Source organism: Lacerta agilis, chromosome 13 (assembly GCF_009819535.1).
Source record: "Lacerta agilis isolate rLacAgi1 chromosome 13, rLacAgi1.pri, whole genome shotgun sequence".
Classification (NCBI taxonomy): domain Eukaryota; kingdom Metazoa; phylum Chordata; class Lepidosauria; order Squamata; family Lacertidae; genus Lacerta; species Lacerta agilis.
Window position 1 is genome coordinate 28,735,372 of NC_046324.1, and position 25,353 is coordinate 28,760,724.

The following is a 25,353-nucleotide window of genomic DNA, read 5'->3' on the forward strand; positions in this document are numbered from 1 at the left end:
CCCAATAGCAAACTGGCTTCGCTTCATCTCGGCCAATAAGCAGCTACGGCGGGCGGGGCTCAGGCAAGGGTCTAAAGGCTGCGGTCACCTCACTCTCTCCCTCAAGGCGCAAGATGAGGCGGAGCCTGAAAAGCCGGCCCCGCCCAATCAGCGCCAGCTCGCACCGCCTCCCAGCCAATCGACGTCGAGAAGAAGTCGTGAGAAGAAAGCAGCGCCGGTTTCTCTCAGTCCGTCCATCCCAGCAGGTCCGCGATGGCGAAGCGGTGCGAACGGCTGGGATCATCGGCCGCGGCGCGGTCGGCGCTACGGGACGCGGAGGCGGTGCTGTTCGACTGCGACGGGGTGTTGTGGCGGGGCGAGGCAGCGATTCCTGGGGCGGCGGAGGCGCTGGGCCGCCTGGCGGGCGCCGGGAAGCAGCTATGCTACGTGACCAATAACTCTTCGCGCACGCGCCAGGCCTACGTGGAGAAGTTACAGCGCCTGGGCTTCCCGCCGGCCGAGACGCGGCAGGTCTTCGGCTCCGCCTACTGCGCCGCGCGCTACTTGAGCCACGCCCTTCCTGCAGGAGGCGCCGCCTACGTGCTGGGCGGGGCCGCCCTCAGCGCCGAGCTGGAGGCGGTGGGCGTGGCGCACCTTGGCGCGGGCCCCGCCCCCGAACCGGGGTCCGCCAACTTTGGCTCCCGCGCCCCACTCGATCCTTCTGTGCGGGCGGTCCTGGTGGGCTACGACGAGCACTTCAGCTATGGCAAGCTTTGCCTGGCCCTGCGCTACCTGATGCGCGACGGGTGTCTCCTGGTGGGCACCAACCGGGACAACCGTCTGCCGCTCGAGGGAGGGAGCGCCGTCCCCGGTGTGTACACGCGTGTTGTTGTCTATGTGTGCGCGCTTAGATGCGTCAGACCGCAGTTGAGCTCCAGCTGAGCGCGACCATCCGGAAGGGCACAGGTGGCTGAGCGAGCATAGGACGTGACTGGAGACACGTTCACACGCTCACATTTAAAGCGCTACAATATCACTTGAACAGCCATAGTTTTTCCTAAAGAAAGCTGGGAGCTGTGGTTTAAAGGTGCCGAGAGTTGTCAGTAGACCTCTAGTTGCCTCAATTCGCAGTGTAGTCTGACATTCAGTCCCTCTTCCAGGGGAGCTCTGGGAGTTGTAGCTATGTGAAGCGAATGGTGGTCTAGCAATGCTCAGCACCCTTAACAATCTATGGCACCCAGAACTCTTTAAATGTACTGTGTGAATGTGCCCTGTGTCTAGATACATCTGAGTGCATGCAGAATGTGATTGGCCCAGAGGGACGCAGGCTGAGTAAGCAAAGTGTCTCTCTTGCCTTTCCCCTGCAGGAATGTTGCTTTTTAATGTTTTTAAACACATGTTATCCTTCTAGCTTACCGTGTATTGGAAGCAATTTTTTAAATCCAGCCCAATTTTTATCATCACTACCCTGTTGAGATAGATTTCGCAGTCCCAAATCACTCAGACTAACCCTCATCCCAAGCTTCCTCTAGCCCATTTGTTCAACTCCTGTTGGCCCACATTAGTATGGCTAAGTGTGAGGAATGATGGGAGCTGTAATTAGGAACAGAGGATGCTCCCTTATACTTAGATCATTAGCCTCTCTAGTTCAGGACCAGCTACATTGACTGGTAACTGCTTTCCAGGATCAGTACTTTTGTGGTATGTGGGCAGCACACTGCAACAACCTTTCCCAACTTAGTGCCCTTCAGGTGTTGCTTGGCAAATGGCTGTAGCTTAATAGTAGAGCACTTGTCCTGCATGCAGAATGTGCCCGATTCAGTTTTTGGGTTATGTACAGTATTGGAAGCTGTGACTCCATCTGTCCTTCACCTGATGTCACATTTGGTGTAGTGTGTGTGGTAGGTGTTCATGGTTTGGGGGAAATGGCCTTGTGAGCCAATCTGGAACCCATGCCAGGCCTAATTAGGCCCAGGGGTTTGAGTTGGACAAAGAGTTTGAGACTTGAAAAGCAGAAGCAGAGATACCATTGGCAGTGGATGAACACACATGAAAGAGGGGGAGGAACCCTAAAATGAAGGCAAAGTTCTGATTGGGTGCAGACAGGAGGAGGCCTTTCTGATGAGGAGGACCTTGCTAGGCCCACCACACTAGCTGCTTCCTGATATGTGGGCAGATGTTTTCATTAAAAAAAGTTTAATGTATTTTATCTGGGTGAATAGTTGCTTGGGGGGGAGTGCCCTCTGCTCTAGCACCTCAGCCCCTTAAAGGTAGCCTCACAGTTGTTTTGCTCTCAATTGGGTCTCTTCCCAACTCTTTTCAGCATTTGTCACACACCATGGTATGACCATCCTATGTCAGTCTTTAGCTGTGGGGGTTGTCCAGTGGGATGTACCGACTAGTGGCTGTTGTGGAGTACCAGCAGCTTCTTTAAAATGGTGCAGAGATTAGGATAGATGTGTGGGCTGGGGGTGGGTGGTATCATTTGTGAGGCTTGGCAGATTTGACCTGAAAAATTGCCATTAACATTTCTGAGGAACAGGACTTTACATTGTTCAGCTAATGTGGGAGTGACACTGTTTTCTGTATGATTCCCTGCTTGGGTATTGCTCAGCGCATGACCAGTGTTTGCCTTCTTTAGTAGTGCAACATAGCTGGGTTCTCACAGCTGGCTTCTCCCACTGACAGGCTTTATAGACTACTGAGATGAGTTTTGGGTTTGCACTTGTTTATCATTGCTTTGCTTCTCTTTTTAGGAACTGGCTGCCTTGTCAAAGCAGTGGAGACGGCAGCAGAGCGTGAAGCATTCATCATCGGCAAGCCCAGCCGCTACATCTTTGAGTGTGTGGGCAAGGAGTTCAATATCGATCCTGCTCGCACAATCATGGTCGGCGACCGCTTGGACACAGACATCCTCATGGGCAACAACTGCGGCTTGACAACTCTTCTGACCCTCACAGGGGTCTCCACCCTACAAGAAGTAAAAGGTCACTTAGAGAGTGACTGTCCTGAGCGGAGAAACCTAGTCCCCGATTACTATGTTGATAGCATAGCCGACCTTCTCCCCACCCTCCAGGATTAAAAAAGGGAAGTTTTCCAGCTTTTAAAATGTATCTTCTCCCCACCCCCTGCACCCCCAGTGGCTTGAGGCTGGTAGTATTACCTCGGTTACTGTAATGCACATGATTGCTGCTTGCAACTTCAGAGACTTTTAGTGTGTAACTTAGAATTCAAGGTCTCTGTTTACAAATTCCTTTAAAATGCACTTTGGAACAAAGAGGGAAGTGTGTTGTGGTGGTTAGCTTTCAGATGTTGTGAAGCATTAAGTATGTCTTAAACAACCACAGTGTTAATGGCATCAGGGTAGAGTCTTGCTCAGCTGGGTTAAAGGGATCGGGCAGGCTTCTCTTAAAACTTTTCACTGTGGTTCTTTGTGGAAACTATATTCTTGTCTGTGGGAAATTCAGGGAAATGAGCAGTAGGAGGGCAATTGCTCTTTTCTGACCTGTAGAACTTGACTTTTAGCTTGGTTTTGATGCTTACTCAGGTCCTGGTTTTAGGCAGCCTGCTTCAGATGTGATTCCAGGAAAGAGAAAATCACTTGTGTGTTCAATAATTTTGTTGTTACGCCTTTCCACACAGCCATTTGCACTTGCTTCAATATGCAAAACACGAAAGATGCTGTCATGTTTCATGTATTCCTCTAAGATAGTAAGGGTGTGTGTATGTGTGTATAAATATAAATATAAAAATATATATATAGTGATGTGAAGAACAGATATCTATTTTAAAAGTGAATTATAATATATCAAAAATAGAATTTATTGTTCAGGAGAAATATCAATAGATTTCTAAAATATCTTGCTTGTGTTCTTCAGTACATACCACAGCAATACCTGCCCAGTCTGCAAGATGAAGCACCATTTTAAGTAAGGATAATTTGAGGATTCCCAAATTGTCCTTATGGTTGAATTGCGCATGCAAAGTTACAAAAATGCCACAGTCACATGAAGGTCTTGCTACAAGTGGTAGTCGTTAATGTTCCCAAGCATAAATTGTACCATCTGTGGGATCCTCTGGCATAAATAAGTGCCATTTTGCTTTCAAGCCATTTTGAAGTCAGTGCTGATGAAGCAACTACAGTAACTTGCCCCGTGCTTCCTATTAAAATCTGAATAGTGGGTTGTTCAGAGGACATTGGAAGTCCTTTGCAGATCCACCTTGGCACCAGTTGTCTGCTGAAAATGGGAGTTCAAGCCATTTTGTTTTGCTGTTTTGTAGGAAACATGATGAAATGCACTCTTGAAGTGTCTGGGTAGTTTTGTCCTTGGGAAACTAAATGCCAAATTGTGTAATAACAGCTCAAGAAATCTGATATGGAGATGTAAGGATGAAAGCAGCACTCACTTTGGGTAAACAACAGATGATGCTTGCTTGCTTTCATTTTCCAAACATTGCCCAAATATCTCTGACAATATTGTGTGCAGATTATGCTTCCTGTATCACAGACACTTGAAACTTGCATGAACTTGCCACTTTTTGATGCAGCAATAATTGTGTTGTCCACCATGAAATATAGTTTGTATTTATAAATGTTATAGGATCAGCATTGACACTTACTTAGAAGTGCTAAAGATACACAATAACACCCCCCACACCCAGCAAGGTGCCCTTTATAATGTGTTTCTCAATAGATTTTGTCTTCTTAGACTTGCTGAACTGATTTGTAAGCCTAAAGATTGTTCTCCTTCTTCAATGATAATGCAAACTCTTTCTTTCTTTCTGTTTGGACTGACTTGAAAATAATATGATGTCCTTTTGCTAGGACTTGTGCTTATGCAAATCTGGGGAGATTGAGGAATTGTTCCATATATGATAAATGTTGTTTAGAAACCTGTCAACAACTGCTCAGACTTACTAGCCATGCAGTAGAGCCTTTCACCTCTTTTCACTGTTTCTTCCCTTGTTGTCAAACTGTGCTGGTGAAAGACCAAGCAGTCTGTGTAAAAGCATCCAGGGAAATTCAGTCCTGTTCTTGAATCATATTAAACAATAAATCTCTCTTTTTTCTTTGTGTTGTCACCTTTTAATTTTGCATGCTATGAACCTCACTCATGTTCATCAAAAATAATATGCAAAATAAGCCTTTTACCCTGTTTTTTTACCGTAATTGGAATTACCTCCATAAGGTTTCATTTGAATTGTCTGTAGCGTCATGACTGAATGTGGAAGAGACCTGCTTGAGAACTAAATTGTGCAATGTTATAAATATCCAGTAGACACCAGTGGGAAGAAGATTTTTCTTTTATTTAAATTGGCTGTGTGTTCTTTCTCGTTTCAAATTAATAGTTTGAATTTCTGGTTCCTAATGTAAGGTTAGTGAGAATTGTTTTTTGGTAAAATGAGACTACCAATCCTATATAACTTTATGTAGAAATAAGTCCTACTGTTATCAGTGAAGTTTATTGTTTACAGTTGCAGCCTTAATCTCCCTTTTTAGAAATCCGTACCTTTACACATATAGACTAGGCTCAAAAATAATGGCAAATTGTGGTTTATCCATCAGGTCTGAGCCTTGTGTTTGCCTCTCATATCATCCTTGAAGGTTTTGGATTTCTGAAAATTTTTGGATTCAAAATTAGTGTCCTAAGGCAATAGAGATCTAATTTAGCATGTTTTTACTTATTTTTAGTGAAAATAAATCTCCAGATGTTTTGTGCTACAACTTCCATCAGTTCCAGCCAGCACATTCCTTAAAGAATTCACCACCCTTAGCCGGTATTTGGCTACATATCGCAAAGTTGATTACTGGTTTGCTTTTAGCTATTTAGAGGCATGAAAGGGCTGTTTAGCCACAGCTGAGCAGGAGCAGAATGGGTGTTCTGGGGAAATGGTGCCAGAGGAAAATGTGCCCAGCCTTAACCTTGAGCCATGAAATGCACGAGTGTGTGTGTTAATTATGAGAATGAGCATGTCGGCATGAAAGCATTTTTCTTCTGGCCCCCACCCCTTTTTCTAATAGGCCTCAAGCAAACACCGCAGGACAGTGCTGTGATCTTTTGCCAGAAGAAATAGCTTGGAAGCAAAAGATGGCAGGTGCTTCACAAGACGATGATGACAAGCTGTCATCATAGCCTTGCCCCAGATGATTTTGGGGCAAGCTCACTCTGGAAATGGCCAAGGCTTCAGGCCATTTCATTGGACTGTGAAACAAAGTAAACTGGGCCAGTGCTGGTGAGCTGCTCCACTGACTCTACAAGTAGAGGTTCTTTCTATGGGCCTTTGGATTCTAGCTTCTAGTTTATCTTTATTCCTGTTCTCGCACCTATCATAGGTATGTGCCCACTTCGCTACTTGCATTTACTGACATGGATGATCAGCCATTCTCCCCTGCTTCCTCCCAGGAGGCTGTGGTGCAACTTGAAAACTGCCAGCACCTGAAAGTGCCTCATTTGAATGTGTGCTAATAATAGTAATAATTTATTTATTTGTACCCCGCCAGCTCCTCTCACACTCCCATCTTCAAACCTGACCAGCTGCAGACAAGGATGGCTTGAGAGAAACAACCTTTTTTCCCTCCCACCTTCTGCAAAAAAAAAAACCCTTGGATTTTTTTAACATCTAGCCTGATCATTCTCGGTGTCAAGGGCAGCGCTGCCATCTTAAAATGGGACGATCCACATTCCCAAATTGTTGGAATCGCAAAGTTGTCTCCTACTTCCTCTTCCTTCAGAGTCCTCAAAAAGGTCCCTTTGCTTGATATGCAATACTAAAATATATTTATATTTGACAATCAATCACATCAAGTAACCTTTTCCTGTTTCTGACCATGTTAATTCAGGAGAGTCATGGTTCTGTGCGCTGCAGAGGTTCGGAAGGTGACAGGTCTGAATGGCAGGTTCTCTCCAGGAGCAGATGTCTCAGACCTCTGGGCAGGCTGGCACTCTTCTCTACTTGCTTTCACTTCCTTCCCTCCCCCCACCCCAAATGAGAGAGATGTCTGGCCCATACCAAGGGCGGCTGCCAGAATGCAAAGGTCTCACACAAAGCCCCCAATTGTGTTCCCCATGAATGTGTTAGCTGTCTCACAAGGAAGGACAGTGAAAGCATCACCGTGCCCAGGACAGCATCTTTCTGCAGCCTCTGTTCCCTCCCACCATTTAGAGCATCTAACGTTTCACCACCACGTGGCTCCTTCTCCAAGTCAAGGTGCCAGGGTGGGCAGTAAAATGGGGCATGTTCTCGGGTTTCAAACCGGATTCCGAGGGATTTGATAATGCACAAGCTCTATACTGTCAGAAGGCAGAGTCAAGAGGAGCAAAGAGGGCATCGAGAATGGAGGAACAGACTGTGGCCCACACCACCCCCTGTCCAGTAAGTACCCTGCTGCCTTTTCTTTCCCCACAACCAAGCACCTGCCACTCCTTGGCACCAGTAAATGTCCCTTAATGGGTTTCTGATCTGTTTCTCTTGGGATTTTTCCTTTTAAAGGAGTGGAGTGATGCACAGTCACACAGGAAAACTTGCAAATGGATTGCATCCCACATTATTGGGACACCTGGAGTTCTCAACTTGGGCACCAAAATACTCTGGGCGTCTTGGGATCAGGGTAGAAGTGAGAGAATGATACAGGCTGAGAAAGGGAATGGAGAGAATGCTCTGATACAAATCCTTTCATTGCCCCAGGACAGGGGTACCTGATGTGATGCTCTGGAGATGTTGGGCCCCCAATTCCCATCAGCCCCAGCCAGCAATACCAGTAGTCTAAGGTAGTGTGATTTGTGGTCCCACAACATCGCAAGGGCACCACGTTGGCTGTTCCTACCCCAGGACTATTGATGCAGATCTTGGTGTTCCTGAAGGCTGAAGGTACTCCCTATGCAAGAATGATCAAACTTAGTGAAATCTTTTATTAACCTTAGGGAACATATATGTTATAGGAAGTCTTACCATCAACATTAAACTAATACTTTTTGTCAGGCAGCTGCCCTCCAGATGTATAGGACTATAAGCCCCAGCCAGTGCAGGTCCAAAACATCAAAGGCTACAAGGTTGGGGAAGACTGTTTCATACTTTGTGTAGGCAATATTCTGAATCTCTTGCATTTACTTAGGCAAAGTACAGTATTAAACATTTTAGTTTAAAAGCCTGCCTAAATATCTTATACTGCAATCCTTTACTTTGGAGTAAATTCCTCTGAACACAGTGGGACCTGTTTTTGAGCAAGCCTGCATAGGATTGCTGTCTTAATTTCAGTTCTGTACACTAAAGATTTTAAATCAAGCCAGATGTCTCCAAAAACTGATAACTACACTGCTTGAGATCCCTGTGCTTTTGCAGAGTAACAACTTGAACACCAAAATAATATAAAGACTTAGATAACAAGGGAAAGAGGAAGATGTACGATCCATGGAATCCCTGTGGATCATGACAAAAAACATTTTGAATACCTTATATTCCCTTTCTTTACATAGTCCACAGCTTTCAGAAAACCATGGATCACTCATCCAACAATGGGATGAGAATGAGTTAATTTCCATGTCAACAAAACATTAATAATAATTTATTATTAATTACCTGCCCTTAGGTTCCGGGGCAGGTTACAACCATATAAACTGGGTAGGCAAGCCCTAAGCTGCTTATATCGCTTAACTACACCTGTGTCCATCAAGTACATCCATGTTTGCATTTTTGTCATGCCATTTTATTGTACTTCATTTTCTTAAGCAGAATAGGAAAGGGTTGGAGTCCTTCAAATGATGGTTGTATGTGGTGTTCCCCCACTAATACTTTTGATGTTCAACTTGTTGGCTTCTGTTTGACTGATGGGCTTATCTTGGCTCTTAGGAGAGAGCCGTGCCGGCAGAATCCAAAAGCCCTTCCAGGACATTTTGGCTTGTTCTTTCTGTCATTTTAATCTGTGGAATTATCTGCATTGCTGTGGCAGCAACTCTCAGCTTCGCAAAAACATCTCCCAAGGTAAGGAGATTCCCTTACCCTGGGAACGCAATACTCTGTTCACCATCCCATTTTGCCTGCAGGAGTGGCTGAAACTGTTCATCAGTCACCAGCAAAATAAGGTTGCAGTCCTCTATACCAGCCTTTCCTAACAGTGCAACCAACCAGCCCACTCCACCACCCCACCAATGCTTTGGACTACAACTCCCATGAGCTGCTTACAGCTGGAGGGTGCCAAGTTGGGGGAAGGCTGTTCAGCACTCTGGCCCGGGAGTATGTCCCATTGAACTCAATGGGACTTGATTTGATTTATTAGATTTGTTTATTGCTTTATATTATTACTACTGGAAAACTCTTTCTGTATACCCTTCCCTGTATTCTTGCAATGATTTATGTACGAGCAAGTATGTGTTGCACATGAGAGCATTTTCTTTCATCTGCCCTGTGCGTTGCATCAGCAACATGTTCTTCTGTTTTGAGAAAGAGTAAATTACTCCTGCCGTCTCCTTTCTTGCACCAGTTGTGATTTTGCAAACCACCCTGCAAACACTCCATTAAGGCATCTGTTTCCTTAGCTGAAGAGCTTCTTCCTCTTTCTGGCTGTTGCCATGACTGTTTTTAGCTGTTCTAGACGCACACACCCAAGAAAAGGACCAGGGAGGGGAGCGCACAGAATCTTGCTGCAGCCGATAGCCCAGGCAATTTCTCCTCACCCCCACCCCCCATCCAGGCTTAACACTGCATATCTTCATAGCCTCTTTTGCAGGTTGTCCGGTTAAACTTCCAGAACCGACCAGGGTCCCGGATGAACCAGTCGGCTTTCATGAACAAGTCCAAGAACACAGTTACTTATTGCATAACTTCCCCAAGTAACCAAACAACGTCAGTCTTGTTTGACAACAAGAATGTGAGTGTCCTGGTGGTTCCTGCCTTTCCAAATTGCGAGGAAGGGGATGGGGGAAGGGTGCACAATGCTGAGAAGTTGCAGGTGCAGCCGCAAAGCCCACCTAAGCCGTGAAGCTGCCGGATGCTCCTGGCCAAGCCACTTGAATGGGAAATCCTCATGGCCTGTCTGCTTCCCATGATTTTTGTGATGGTAAAAGAAGCAATATTTGTGGCATTCCTTTATCCTCTTCAAGTGCCACATATATTTTTTTATGAACAGGTTATAAATATAGGGGAAGCTGATGCAGTTTCCTGGCAAGCAAAGGAGCGTGGTGGAGCACTGAGGAGCCGGCGTTAGAAATAGTAACATGAACTATGTCAGAGCAAGCCACCTCTTGCCCTCCTGCTGCTCAAGTGGCTCAATGAAATGAGCATTCCTCTGGATGTGCAGGAGGCCCCCAGAACAAGTGTGGGTTTCAGTCTAGCTATACAGACATTTCAGCCGCTCCGAGCAGTGTTGGACATGCAGGCCCCTAGAACACACACACAGAGAGCAGGCTTCATCCCAGGAATCTTTGATAGAATAAAATGCTCAGGGGCATGCGCAGAGTGCATTTTCCTCTGCACACAGCCATGAGCCCCTAAGCATGAACGTATTTACACACACAAAATCAGTATTGGAAGTCAAAACTTGCAGTTGAGGAAGGATGTGACTTCCAGATCAGAAACCTCTGCATCTTTCTCTCTGCAAATGAAACACACTGGAGCAACTCTCGGAGCCTGTGCCTGAGAGAAGTTCAGGAAAAACAACAACTATGAGAATGTATTGCGGGGGTGGCTAACCCACAGCCCTTCAGGTGATGCTGGGTCACAGCACCCATCATCTGCCCGCTGGCCATGCTGGGACTGGGAGTCCAGCATCTCTCACGGGCCACATATTAGCTCCCACAAGTGCATTGGCTGGTGCTACAGGAGGCAGAGAAGACAGGACCATGTTCACTTAAGTCAGTGGATCAAGCAACCTGCCAACAAACAGAACAGGCTTACCTTGTTCTTTCTGTTCAGGGCTACGTCTGCTACAAGCCCTCAGAGCAGAACAATTGCTACCTGAGGATGATGGATGACCAAGACCGAGACACTGTCCAGATGTCCTTCAACTTGTCAGAACACAGGGTAAGCACAGAATGCTGAAACAGCCTCCATATAATCCAGATTCCCTATAATCTATTGTCTATTTTCTTAGTTTAAATTAATTTTGAAGAAGCATCACCTGGAAAGCCAGGAATATTTCATTTCCCACAAGAGGTGGTGAAGGATACTAACTTAGAAGGCTTTAAAAGAGGAATTATTTATTCTTTAGGATGCATCTTAATCAGGAGCACCTAACCTGTAGCCCTCCAGATCTTCCTGGACTCCAGCTCCTGTCCGTTGGCCAGCTATTGAATCTGGAAACCCAACAGCAACTGGAGGGCCACAGGTTATAGAATTGTAGATTTCAAAGGGACCCCTTGAGTAATCTAGTCCAACCCCTGCAATACAGGAATCCTTCCCACAGCTGTCTCTGGGTGGGTTGAAAGCACCAACCTTCTAATCAACAGCAAAATGTCTTTGTCTAGCCCTTTTGGGTATTCAGAACATAAGATGACACTTTTGGATGAGGCTAGTGGCCCATCTAGTCCAGCATCCTGTTCACAGTTGCCAACTAGATGTCCCTTCCAGCAGCTTGTTTTGAGAAGCATTGCTGCTTCTGAGTAAGGAATCAGAGCATAGCCATTGTGTCTAGTAGCCATGGATTGCCTTTTCCTCCTCCCTGAATGTGTCCAATCATTGCCTCCTGTGGGAGCGAGTTCCATAGGTTAACTGTGAGCTGCATGAAGAAGAGCTGTCCTTCATTTTATCCTTCCTGAATCTTCCAACATTCAGCTTCAATGGATGCCCATGAGTTCCAGTGTTATGAGGGAGAAAAACTATTCTCTCTCCGCCTTCTTAGCCAAGATGAGTGGGTTACTGCTATCCATTTCCTTTAAGTAAAAGTAAAAGGAGATGAAAATGTAACATAGTGGCAGGTGAGGGGGCCGGAGGCAAAGAGAGGAAACCCTCTTTCCAGCTCATGGGCAATTGCAGTAAGCCAAGGAAACAAAGGTGCTTTTGTCAGTGATTCCACAGCAGCATAAGTCTGAGTAATGATGCATAAGAGTCCTCCAGACAAAATGTTAATGGCTTCAGGTGAGGGGGCGAGGGCAGAGGTTTGATTTCGGAAAGACAGAGGCCCCTGTTCTGCCGGGAACGTCGGGACAAAGCTCAGTGGGGTTGGTTTACCGCCCCCACTTCCATTTAGCAGGGAGGCAGCGCTCGTGGCCAGCTCTGCCAACGCTCCCCCAGAACTTTAGAAGAAAGTAAATGGGGAGGAATGTGAGACACCCGGCAACCTTGTTAATGAAAGACTGTTTTGAAAAGGTCTGGTTGCCGTATGTCAGCTGTGTAAACAGAAGTGATGTTGGGGACCTTGGGGTGAAGGGCAGGAAATAAATCTTTAAAATAAACAATTTCTTCATGCAGCACGTAGTTAAACTATAGAATTTACTCCCGCAGGAGGCAGTGACTGCCACCAACCTGGATAGCTTTAAAAGAGAATTAGACAATTCCACGGAGGAGGGGGCTATCAATTATGCTCTGCCTCCACAGTTGGAAGCAGCAATGCTTCTGAATACTACAGGTAGTTGCTGGAAACCACAAGAGGGTAGAGGGCTCTCGTGTTTGGATCCTGCCTGCAGATTTCCTATAGGGCCATCTAGTTGGCCACTGTGAAAACAGGATGCTGAATTAGATGGGCCATTGCTCTAATCCAGCAATCCCTTATGTTGTAATTATAAGACTGTTAACGTCAGACTTCCAGCCCCTCACACTTACTAAAGGAGAGGCTATGCCATGGATAGTTGAAGGTGATGATTCAGTCACTTGCCACTTTTCTTTCTCATATGTGACTTATGGATGCATGCATGCATGCAATGCTCTGCATGTTTTGTTGCGGTTGAACAATGCCGTTTTATTATAAGACCAATAAAATATTTACTTTTTTTTTTAAAAAAAAGGAGAGATCAGTGTGGCTTGGGGCAATGGCATAACTGCAGCTCCCCAGTCCCTGACCCCTTGGCAGAACTAGATGCTGGTGTTTATCTATCCGCACCAGCCTTCTCAAAGCTGGTGCCCTCCAAATAACTATGTACCCTGCACATCTGACTGGGTTGCCTTAGCCAGATGTTTTAGACTACAGCTGCCAGCATCCCCAGCAAGCACTGCCATGATATGAGCTGTAGTTCAAAACCTTTGCAGGGCACCAGCTGGAGTGAAGGTTGGCTTATACCAGCATCTCTTCAGTGCTTCCTTTTGATGGTCACTAATGAAGGATTAAGGAATGCAGAGCCCTGACACTTGGTGCTTCTTGTTCCTGCCAAGGTGGATCAGCTGCCGCTTCCCAACGACAGGACCCAGTACTACCGTGAGTTCCTGGGGATCGTGCCAGGGAGGCAGGTGCGACCAGAAGAGGCAGGGGAGGCTGTCAGGTCCCTGTGTGGGCAGGCGCCCATCTACTGGGTCAAGAAGAAAGACGGTGAGTGGGCTGCTGGACCCCAGCCCCCAACAGACGCAGCCAGCTGGGGGACATTGTAGCTCTAAGTAAGTCTGGGAAACCCTGGACAGCAGCTGCCAGTCAGTGTAAAGAACACTGAGCTTCATGGACTAAAGGTATGACTGTATAAGGCAGAATCTCGCAGCATGTTGCGAGGATGAAATAAAGAGGAAGAGGCATGTAAACCTCAAGGGAAAGGTGGGATAGCAATATAATTAATTCAAAAACTCCTGCCTCTCAGCATGCCCCTATATCAGCTAGGGTAAATAAAAATAATCCCAAACCAGGTTGTATTCTGAGAACCATGTAGAAAAGTGGACAACAACAGGTATCCAATTAAGAGCTTTCAGGCTTGCGTTCATTCTGCTGAGCAGAGCTCCAGTCCCTCAGATTGAATTCCCCTGGGATGAGAAGTGCTAAACAAGCTGGGGTGTCTCCCACTGTCTTAAGAGCTCAGAGGTAGGGAAACACTCTTTCTGGAACACTGGAGCCTTTTGCAGGTGGTTTCTTGGATGGGAGATGTATAGCAGCAGAGCCTGAGATCTGCTTCTTGAAATTTAAATACGCAAAATTATTGAAAGTGGGTGGTTGCCTTTTTCCAGATTCTGCAAGAGTTAAAAGTAAAATGTTCTGCATTTGGATGCCATCCATGCACTAACCGTGCCCGTCGCACACCTGTTCTCCTTGTAGGTCCTCCAAAGCAGCGGCTCATCTACCTGTGCATTGACATCTGCTTTCCGAACAACATCTGCGTCTCCATCTGCTTCTACTACCTTCCCGAATGAATGGCCTGGACCACCCTCTGCACCTCTGCTCTTCTCTACTTGAACACAAGGGCGAGGCTCCGCTGTCTCCGCCAAGCCCACGTTGCAATTCAGGGCTCTGGATTGGGCAAGGAGGGCTACAGGAACCTTCCCCAACCTGGTGCTCTCTGGGTGCTTTGGACTACAATTTCCACCAGCACAGCTGTGCTTCCCAGGTCTGATGGGCTTGTAGTCCAACAGCAACTGAAGGGCACCAAGTTGAAGAAGCTTGAACTACAGCGACACACAGTCAAGGTGGCAGTATATACATATATGTGTGTGTGTATATACTGTATGTATATGTATGCTCCTGCTTTATTTACAAAGAATGTTGCCCTTTCAGCTATAAGCCTGTAAATAATTGTCTGTGGGGAGAAGAAACTGCATGGTGTAGATCCAGTTTAAAATCTGAGTCAAACAAACATTTTGTAAAACAAAGTATTTTTTAAGAAAAACAACAAACCACCCATTTTAAGGAGCTACCCTGGTGTGTGTGCATGTGTGAAAATAATTAAAAGCACAAAAAATGAGGAAATGAGCAGCTTGAGATGTGTGTTAATAGCAGCAAGGGGGAGAGAGAGAGAGAAAAGAGAGGAACCAAGAACTCCTGTGTTTCCCCCCCAGGCCTAAAAGCACATTTGCACTTCTCCAAGAACACTTCCCTGCTGGATGCCTTTCAGTCCTTTTTTTCCAATTCTGTGGACCAGTATGGCAGCGGTACACTGCTTGGCTAGCTCCGTTACTCAATCAGCTTTCCTCAAGCTGGTGCTCTCCAGCTTTTTTGGACTACAACTCGACGTCAGTCACAGATGGCATTGCCATAGGGTGCTGGAGCTGATGGGAGTTGTAGTCCAAAACAGCTGGGGAAAGGCTGCCTTAAATCATCTGCTAATTAATAAAGGCACTTCTGAGCCCAGAACAGGGTGTGGGGCCCCCAACTCTGGGGAGAAGCCATTGCTCACTCTCCCCACTCCTAGCTCCAGCATTGAATGTCAGGCCCTAAATGCATTTTTACTTGCAACTAGAAAACACAAGCATTTTTTTCCTCGCTCTCCCATAATGCTCCCACCTCCGAACCCCAGATTGTCCAATGGTGCTAATGTTGAAAAATTCAGGAGGGACAGAAGAAAGTTCTAGCTGAACTATGGGAATTCACTCCCACAAGATGCAGTGATGGCTACTGACCTGGATGGCTTTGAGAGGTGTCTACTCCTAGACAATTCATGGAGGATGAAAAGGGTTATCAATAACTACTAGTCAAGACAGTAACTCCAAGAATTGCAGAGTTGGAAAGGACACAAAGGGTCATCTAGTCCAACCCCCTGCAAAACAGGAATCACAGTGATGAGTTTTCCTGTGCTCACATCCTACTTGTGAGCTTCCCACTGGTGTAGCTGGCCTAGATGGGCCTCTGATCCAATCCAGCAGTTTGTAACCATGAAAGCAATGAGGGCAAAACATTTTTCTTCCAACTGCAGTTAGCCTTCTGGAGCAGGAGATGGCAAGCTTGCAACAGATGCCTCCTACCTTTGCTCCTGGCGTGGGAGATGGGGTTTGTGTATGCACGTTAGCTGGAATTTCTGCTTAGCCATTTACGTTGGGCAAAGGTGAATGGAAGGAACAGAGGGGAGCCTCGCCTAAATGAAAGTGGTTCTCCAAAGAGAGCAAGTTGAAACCCTGTGTTGGGAGATCCATCCCATACAGTAACATTGGTGATGAGTGTCATAGTTTCTCCTTACAAACTACTCTTTGTTAAGCGATGCTTTTGCACAAAGATCTTACGCCAAACAAAATTTGGGGGTTCTGTTTTAAAACTGCCTGCCACTGTGCAAAGGACTAAGATGGTTAAGGTGCCTTCAGTTAGTTTCACTTGAATCCGGCTCTTCTGCAGAAAAGGCAGCTGTGGGTGGCAACACAGTCTTTGCACACCTGACCAAAAAAAAAAAAACCACAGTCTTGCAGCAATCTTGTGAGCACAGCCTTCCTCCTCAGCCCAAGACGCTGTCGTTGAAAGCAAGGCAGACAACCGCTTTCTGATGCCCACTGTATTCCCGCTTGATCTCGCCCGTTTCCACACACCAGAGCCTGGCCAGATTATCCGAGGAAGCTGGGGAAGGAAAAGGGACACTGTGAAGCCACAAACACACACAACAATCGGCAATATATGGATGCCACTGAACTGCTTTACAAGGTTGGCTTAACGATTAGTGAGCTACTTCATAAAGCATTTATAGAATTATATACTGTTGGTACGTTGTTCGAAACCTTCCTTTTTTTTAGTAGGGTGGGAGGGAGAAATGAGACATTTTCTACATAAGGTACCAAAATAGCTTGGCCTGGCCACAGGGGGCTTAATATCCCTTGTCATCCTTTCTATTCATTCTCCAAGGAAAGGTGGGCCCACCCTTGTTCACCTGTGACAATGTACTGAGAGTCCCCTGAAAACGCGCAGTCCCACATCCAGCCACGGGAGGTTTCCCCTGGATTGTTGCTCTTGATGCTCAATTCCGTCATCAGAGAGAAGTTAGAGGTCCTCCAGATCTTGCAGGTTTGGTCAGCAGAACAGGTCGCCAAAAGCCTGGAGCAGAAGACGGAAGACTAGTCAGAGTGGGGCAAGGCAGGCGGAACACAGGCTAGAAGTGTCACCCAAAATAACTGATAACATAAAGTCCCTATTTATACTGCCGGATTTTAAAGAATGTATTGTTTATTTTCATCCCCTCCTCAAGGTGGCATACATAGTTCTCCTCTTCCACATTTAATCCTCACAACAACCCTCTGGTGTAGGTTTAGGCTGAGGCAGTGACTGCCCCCCCCCCAAGGTCCCCCAGTGAGTTTCATGGCCGAGTGGGGATCTGAACCCTGGTCTCCCAGGTCCTGGTCCAACGCTCTAACCACTACACCACACTGGCACTAAATGGAGAAAGCTTCCATAGTTATGGGTCCCAAAAAGAATCCTTATAGGGAAGCTCTGTAGCTCAGTGGTAAGAGAGTCTGCTATGCAGGCAGCCCCAGGTTCAATTCCTTATGGCATCTGCAGATAGGACTGGGAATGCCCCACCACCACCATATGAAACCCTAGAAAGCCAGTCCTACTCACGTGGAGTCTGGGCTGAATTTGCACTGGAGAGCATAGCGGCTGTGCGCAGGAATCTTTGTCTTTGGGATGAGCTGCGTCACCTCGTCTCCGATGCCACCTGTGAGATTCCACACATAACAGTTTCCCTGCAATGGGAGGGGAATGGAACATCTGAGAGGCCATCTGCCTGCCAAATCCCTTGAAAGCTTAGATCTGGTTGTCACATGACACCAAGCCAGAGTTAGTTAACCTAACTGGCATGTGCAAACCCAGCCCAGCAGACTAACCATGGCTTGAGGTAACTATGGTTTGGCAAACTCTGGAGCCTTGCTTAACCATGATTTGTTAGACCAATCCACCCCAGGCCTTTGCTGAGCTACAGTGGCCCGAGGCAAGAGTATCTGGAAAACAAAAATTTTGGATGGCTTGTTTGTTCCTCTGTCAGGCAATTCTTGGTTTGTTGAATAAACCCTGGTTAAAATAAACCCTGGTTTAGCATTACCTGCAAACACAGCCACTGTGGACTCTCTATAAACAAGATGCAAGCAGAGAAGCAATAGGCAAGCTATAGCGCATCTCTGTGCACCACAAAGCCAGCCAGCACTTACTGAACTGTTAACGGCAGCCATGTAGCTGGCATCAGGATCAATATGAACAGAGTTGACAGAGACTTCCAGCTCTGGGATGAGCTGTTCATTGTGGTCCGTCTTCAAGTCCCAAATGTGAATGGCCCCACTCTGGTCCCCAACAATAAGTTCTGCCTGTGGACAGAAACACACACAAAAAGGGCCATCACCTCTCAAGAACAGACCCTGCAAATCCCCACCATTTGGAAGACTGCATGGAGATGGGAGACGTTCCCAGAGGATGGTCTGAAGTCACATGAGGACACCTCCCTAAGCAGGTCTAGATCTGGTCAGTACCTGGGTGGGTGGGTGGCTGTCTGGAAACCCACAAACCCACCCTTTTGGATTCCACAAGGGACGAAAGGTGGAATAGGAATGTCAGAAAATAAAAGTATCTAGAATGTGTGGATGGGAGGGCTTCATGTTGACTGATTTCGACTTGTGTAGCCTGGTGAGAAGAATAGTGAGAGGTGATATGAGAGCCACCTTCGGATATTGGAAGAGCTGTCACATAGAAAATGGAGCAAGCTTATTTTCTGATGCTCCGGAGGGGAGAACCTGAACCCATGGATTTAAATGAAAAGAAAGGAGATTCTAACTAAACATTAGGAAGAACTTCCTGATGCTAAGAGCAGTCTGACAGTGAAACAGACTCCCCTTCACTGGAAACTGGATGGCCACATGTCAGTGACTTTAGCTGGAATTCCTGCATTGCAGGGGGTTGGACTGGGTGGACGTTGGAGTCCCTTCCAACCCTACAATTCTGTGATTCATACCTGATTGGGATGGAGGCAGACACAGTTGATGGGGGCATTCACTTGGAAAATGCGCTGGCACTGGAGGTTGCGGGACCTGGGAACAGAACAGACGCAGGCAGAATGACAGGGGAGCCAAAGCATAACCCCTTCACTGCCATTACTCCAGGGAGCTCCAAAGCACTTTTTGCGAACTTCATTCACCAGGAAAGCCTCCTTTGCAATCAGATTTTATATTTCAAAGAAACATCTCCTGGCCAAACCCTCAGTGGAGCGCATTAAACAATGCTTAGGGGATCAAACCCTAAATGTGCAGATTCCTCTTCCTGAACTACATAGAGGGTAAACTTACATTGTGGTCCATCCCCCCTCCAAGTCACAATTTAAAATTCACCCTCAATATATCCACTCCTGCAACTCAGGATAACAGTTCATGCATCCAATGAAGTGGCCTGTCGTCTCCAAATCTTACGCCATTATAAATTTGTTTGCCTTAAGGTGCAACAGACTAACACAGCAACCCCTCTGAAAATCAGCAGTTTGTTCACTCCCAAAGCTCCCAAACTTTAGGTCAGACAAGCTGGACTTCTCCCCCTCTTCCTTCTACTCTCCTTTCTCTTGTAACATTAAACAAGACTGTCAAGAATTAAACTGGCAAGCCACTAGATGCAGATTCGGCATGCAGGCTGCAATCCTAAAACTCTGGATAACCACTTTTAATTTTGAGTTGTTTGTTTGTTCTGTATTCTATGATCTTACAATTTCCGGATGTTTTAAATGATTTTATTGTACACCACCATATTTTTTTAAGAGTTGGTGTATAAATATTCTTATAGATAAATAAATCCACTAGGAAGGAAAGCTCATTAAACTCAGTGGGATGGAGTTTTGCTTGAGGTCACACTAGAAAACTCTTGACTCAGACAACCTTGTTGCTGCATCGGGAGTCAAACTGCATGACCTTCAAGTCTCTTGCAGTTCTGTGGTGCTATGTGGCCACCCTAAACTGAGAGAGCATCTGATTTAGGCTGCAAGAACCATTGGTCACGACCCCATGACACCTGCCTTCTTGCCAACAATGCTGCTTAATCATTATTTGAGGAAAGAATCTCTTGTGTATCTTGCAGATCGTCAAACTCACTGACTTTCCTTGCAGATCCATAGTCATAAGAAGAGCTTTGCTGTTGTATCAGGCCAATGGCAAATCAGAAATATTTCTGCCTCCAACTATGGAGGCAAAGCATAGCTGATGTGGCTAATACCTATCAATATTTTACTCCTCCACTAATTTTTTCTAATCTCCTTTTAGAGCGATCCAATTTGTTGGCCATCACTGCCTCCTGTGGGAGTCAGCTCCATAATTTAACTGTGCACTGCATGATGAAGTCATTTCTTTTATCTGTCCTGAGTTTTCCAACATGCAGCTTCACTGGGTCTCCTGTGAGAGCAGGAGAAAAACTTTTATCTATCCCCTTTCTCCGGGTTATGGAAAGGAGCAGAGCTCCAGAGGCTTACCTGAGGTCCCAGATGCGGGCCATGCAGTCCTCGCCTCCCGTGTACATCCAGCGACCATCTTCATGGAAGCCAACAGAGGTGATGTTCTTGCTGACACCGTCGTAGTTGATAACAGGGTTTGGGTTATTGGAGTTCAAGTCATACATACGGATGTGTTGATAGCCTGGGCAAAAGACCCCCCCCCCCACTAGTTCATAGCTAGTTCAAAAGCACAATTTTGACCTTTGCACAGAATTTTCTGCAGGCAACTGGCAGAATAAGAACTCATGTCAAGACCCACAAAAGGTTAAAGCAGTCATTTTCCTTCAGCTGCAGTGGCAAGTATTAAGGGGATGGGGACAGCAAATTCAAATTTATTTTGGTTTGCTCATACTAAGGTAGGTAGCACCCACACCGGCAGGTTCAAAAGCAAGGTTTCAACTAAACTTCGGAGGTTTAAAAGCAAAGTTGTTCTCTATTAGAAATAAATGTCTTAGTGGAAGTTAGACTAAGGTCCTTTCCAGCTCTATGATTCTATGAACTGTAAGCAGTTTATCTTTTTAACCAGGAATCCCTGTAACAGTAAATCCCAACACTATAAACAACAGATAGGTCCCCTCTTCTGTGTCTATCCTTTCTTCCTAGCCCTGCTACTGTCCTAACTGGAGAGCCAGTGTGGCGTAATGGTTAGAGTGTCAGGTTAGGTCTGGAGACCAGGGTTCAAGTCCCCACTTGGCCATGAATCTCACTGGGTGACCGTGTGGGACAATCACTGCCTCACAGCCTAACCTACCTCACAGAGTTGATGTGGGGATTAAATAAGGAGAGGGAGAACCATGGGCACCACATTGAGCTCTTTGGAGCAATCAATCAACTCCAAATAAGGACAGAGGAAAGGAATGACCAGGGCAGTGGGATGGGGCATGTTGCATTTCCTTTACTTTACCTGATGGTAGGGCTGGCATCAACTAACAAGCATGGGGGAGGGTGTTTCTCTGGGCTGGAAATAACCTCCCTAGCTTCTCCTGAGGCCATAGCTTTGTGATCATGGAGAGAATTCACTGTTAGATGTCTGTAGCCAACACACCAACCTCACAATTCCTTGGCAGAGCCATCAGCATTAGAGACATCATGCCCTTGGAGAGACAAGGTTGGAAAGACAAGGTTGCACCTCCGTGCTCTTGGAATACGCCACACTTACCTGCAGCAGCAATCATGCTTCGATCTGGGGTGATCTCGAGAGCATTGACCTGCTGGCAAATGTGGTTAAGGAAGACAAAACAGGCTGGCCCATGTAGCTATAGTGAAACACTAAGTAAGGTTAGCAGAGCCAAAATCCTGTTACAGCTGGCGCATCAAAAGGATACAGAATCTTGGTGCTGGACGGTCCGGGTGCATATCCCACTGTGGGCCTGCCAGAAGCGAACTGTGTGGTCATAGCCGGCAGTGGCCAAGATGACAGGGTCGCTGCCTACTGTGCCCTGTGCTGTGTTCATGGTGCAGGTTTCTAAGGATGCAGAAAGACAGAGGGGTAGGAGTTCTGAATACTGCAGCAAGGGGAGGGAGCTCCTGTGCTCAGGTCTGACTTGGGGGCTTCCCTTTGGGGCATCTGGTTGGCTATTGTGAAAACAGAATGCTGGACTAGATGGGCTATCGTTCTGACCCAGTGGAGTAAATTCTTATGACAAGCCAGGCTCAAGTCACACTGTTTTCCATGGACAGGTAGGTAGCCGTGTTGGTCTGCCATAGTCAAAACAAAACAAAAAATTCCTTCCAGTAGCACCTTAGAGACCAACTAAGTTTGTTCTTGGTATGAGCTTTCGTATAAGAAGTGTGCATGCACACGAAAGCTCATACCAAGAACAAACTTAGTTGGTCTCTAAGGTGCTACTGGAAGGAATTTTTTATTTTGTTTTGTTTTCCATGGAGTCCCTGCAAGACTTTCTGTCTGTCTGTCTGTCTGTCTGTCTGTCTATGTATGTTGCCATGTCCCTGCATCTTTCAGAAGGAGGATGCAGGAATCTGAAAGAAATCCCATGTGTGTGTGTAAACCCTTATTAAAAACTGTTAGGAACCTGGATCAAATTTGTAGAGCAGAGCACACACACTGGAGAGGGCTGGTAGGGTAACGGTGGGTTCAAGCTATTCTGGCAATATGGATTGGCTCAGCCTTGAATTGCAATGTTTGTTTGTTTGTTTGTTTCATTTTTATACAGCCCCTCAATGCACACAGCACACTCCCCAAATATCAATAGTGGCATGCAGCCGATCGCTGCTTCACCCACCCACCCAAGGAGGGGTAACAAGGCAAGGAGTGATGCAGCAGCTGGAGCGTGTCTGACTAGTCCTGGGTTCAAAGCCCAATTCTATCAAGTCCAAACAAAACATGGCTCACAGTGTAGCTGTGACAATAAAATGGAAGGCTGGAACAGAGGACACTTTGAGCTCCTCAGAGGAAAAAGGGCATCTAAATCCAAGAAGCAAATAAAATAAGTTTGGACCGCTGAAAGCAAACAGGAGGGAAAGGGTGAGCATTGCAAAAATTAAAATGCAACATAAATTAAAATAAATATTGGAATAAGAATTAAAACTTGAAATTATACATTATATTTTCATCGCAGAGCACTGTCTCTGATCCACAGAGGGAGATTCCCTGCCCCATTTATTGGGGACTGGCGGGTGGGGAGGGGGTGCGAAAAGGACACTTACCGTCAGAACCAGAGGAGGGAGGGAGCCGGCAAAGCGCATGCGCACGCCAGATCTTACCCGGTTCAAACTACGCTTGCGTCGGAAGAAATCAAAGAGTTCGAAGTCCTATGTTTGTAGTGCTTTTTCATAGACTTGCCAAATTATAGATGCACATCGGTATCCGACTTCCGAGTTCCTTTTTGTGAGGCCTACCCAAACAATGAAGGAAACCGAGATTTTACAGAGGAAACCTACACATGTCTATTCAGACATAGACGCTATTAAGTTCCATGGGAGTTGCTCCCAGGTAAGTGTGTAGAACATCACACCCTTCCCTCCATCAACATGTTTCTCTGAGTTTGGTGCATCTATGGGCTCATCCTGCCTGCTGCCCAAGAAAAACAGCCCCTTCTGTTCATTTGGAGGAGGAACAGGCCGCGGCTAAAATGAGGCATGCGCAGTACGATCTGTCAGGGGGGGAAAACTCCTAACAGCCTTCCCCATCCTGGTGCTTTGCAGATTTTTGGACTACAACTCCCATCAGCCCAAGCCATCAGAGCCAGGTACGGTTCTGGGGCTAATGGGAGCGTGACCGGGCTGACCGAGGCTGATGGGATTTGTAGTCCACAATATCTGGAGGGCACCAGGCTTGGGGAAAAGAGGTTTTATGGAAATATTTTGACAGGCCATGGGTAAAGGCCGCCATAAAGCCTCCAGCATGAGAGTTATCCTGAGACAAAAACTCCACATTCCCCTCCTGCCTCACACCCAGGAAGGGATCACTTCCATGCAGGGCTGGACTCTTACTTCAGGGGCATGAATACCAATCCAGGCCACATATTTTGAATTATACTGTGACTTCACTTAATTGTATTAATTGCTTTGATGAATCCGTTCTTGTTGTGAGCTATATTTATCTGCTGCTGTGTCTGATATTGCAGTGACTGCAACACTCAGTTGGTTAGAGCGTGGTGTTGCTAATACCAAACTTGCAGATTCGATCCTCCATATGAGACAGCTGCATATTCCTTCATTGCAGGGAGTTGAACTAAAATCCTCAAGGTCGCTCCCAACTCCGCAATTCTATTATTCTAATCATTGTTGGGGTTTTTTGTGCCACTTGGAACTCAACATTTGCTGCTGGAAAAGCAGAAGTACAAGTACGTATTACCGGTACATCAAATCAAAACATCCAGCCTCTCACCTCAGAAATGGCATAGGAAAAAAACCACAGCAAAACCCCGAGAAATAGACAAACGACACCGCACAGAAACCCATGCACACAAAAAAACTGAAACAGGTGAGCTCTCTTTGCACCCCAAAGAGACAAACTCCTTTGGGGTCACCCTGGTAGGTTGACTTTATATCATCCCTTCCCCAGCACAGGTACAACTTAAGATGGGCAGGTTTGGGCTGATGTCTATGGTGCCAGGTGGGCCTAGGCCTGATGAAAATGACCTCCCAGAGACACCAGCCTCTTCGAGACAGCTGCTTTCACAAGGGGAGCAGTACCTCTCCCCATTTTCCCTCTTCCAGACAGCTGCCTTTCCCCCACTTGCCTCCTTCTACTGCAGCAGCACAATTTCAAAACCCAATTGTTACTCACCTTTTGGTGTCTGCTGCTAAATTCTGGGGAAACCTTCCCTTTGACAAATCTCAATTATTAGTAAAATATGGCAAGCAGACTCACTTGAAAAGATCTCCCCAGCATTAAAAGGTTATCAGGGAATAAAGCACACAGGACAATTTTTGTGTGTGCAATTTGGCATCACTTTATCTCCTGTACTAATAAGGCAGAACATAATCACCCCATTGTTCCTCCAGTATATAGTCATACTTGGCTTCGATAAGAACATAGCAAAATGACTCTCATGTTATAGTACAATTGGAATTATTTACGTTGCTTGGGGTTTAAATTGCTCTGTACTGCATGCTGTAAACTTCAGTTTGTTTGTACTTGTTCCTTTATAGCATGGGAAGGCAAACTAAGGACCAGGGGCCATATCCAGCCCAGTCACCTTCTAAATCTGGCCCACAGACGGTCCGGGAATCAGCATGTTTTTACATGAGTAGAATGTGTCCTTTTATTTAAAATGCATCTCTGGGTTATTGTGGGGCCTGCCTGGTGTTTTTACATGAGTAGAATGTGTGCTTTTATTTAAAATGCATCTCTGGGTTATTTGTAGGGCATAGGAATTCGTTCATTCCCCCCCCCCTCCAAAATATAGTCCGACCCCCCACAAGGTCCGAGGGACAGTGGACCAGCCCCCTGCTGAAAAAGTTTGCTGACCCCTGCTTTATAATAAAAAAAACATGCTCACAAATAATGACAATAAAATAAACATTAAAGTCCTAGGGTAAAAAGGGAGTCAAGCAGGGGAGATTGTACTGAGAGATCAAGAGGGATAAGGATCTAGTGCCATATCATTGGATATGGAGGTGAGGAGCTCGTCAGAAA

General features: G+C 46.2%; 3 protein-coding genes across 3 annotated transcripts; 2 read left to right on the plus strand and 1 right to left on the minus strand.

Moving 5' to 3' along the window:
- Positions 1 to 18: 18 nt before the first annotated feature.
- Positions 19 to 5,045, plus strand: PGP (phosphoglycolate phosphatase). The gene is made up of 2 exons (XM_033167122.1): positions 19 to 850; positions 2,736 to 5,045. Exons 1-2 carry the CDS (start codon positions 253 to 255, stop codon positions 3,059 to 3,061), a joined length of 924 nt encoding a protein of 307 aa, XP_033023013.1. The 5' UTR covers positions 19 to 252; the 3' UTR covers positions 3,062 to 5,045.
- A 1,691-nt stretch (positions 5,046 to 6,736) lies between these two features.
- On the plus strand, positions 6,737 to 14,833 carry BRICD5 (BRICHOS domain containing 5). Its single transcript, XM_033167123.1, has 6 exons — positions 6,737 to 7,353; positions 8,827 to 8,958; positions 9,692 to 9,844; positions 10,888 to 10,995; positions 13,279 to 13,432; positions 14,141 to 14,833. Exons 1-6 carry the CDS (start codon positions 7,216 to 7,218, stop codon positions 14,233 to 14,235), a joined length of 780 nt encoding a protein of 259 aa, XP_033023014.1. The 5' UTR covers positions 6,737 to 7,215; the 3' UTR covers positions 14,236 to 14,833.
- A 1,084-nt stretch (positions 14,834 to 15,917) lies between these two features.
- Positions 15,918 to 23,012, minus strand: MLST8 (MTOR associated protein, LST8 homolog). The gene is made up of 9 exons (XM_033167466.1): positions 22,917 to 23,012; positions 21,575 to 21,714; positions 21,409 to 21,460; positions 20,229 to 20,391; positions 18,735 to 18,810; positions 17,941 to 18,093; positions 17,354 to 17,478; positions 16,668 to 16,831; positions 15,918 to 16,360 (listed from the first exon to the last, which is right to left on the minus strand). The coding sequence occupies exons 2-9, from the start codon at positions 21,701 to 21,703 to the stop codon at positions 16,242 to 16,244; spliced, it is 981 nt and encodes a 326-aa protein (XP_033023357.1). The 5' UTR covers positions 21,704 to 21,714; positions 22,917 to 23,012; the 3' UTR covers positions 15,918 to 16,241.
- Positions 23,013 to 25,353: the final 2,341 nt, after the last annotated feature.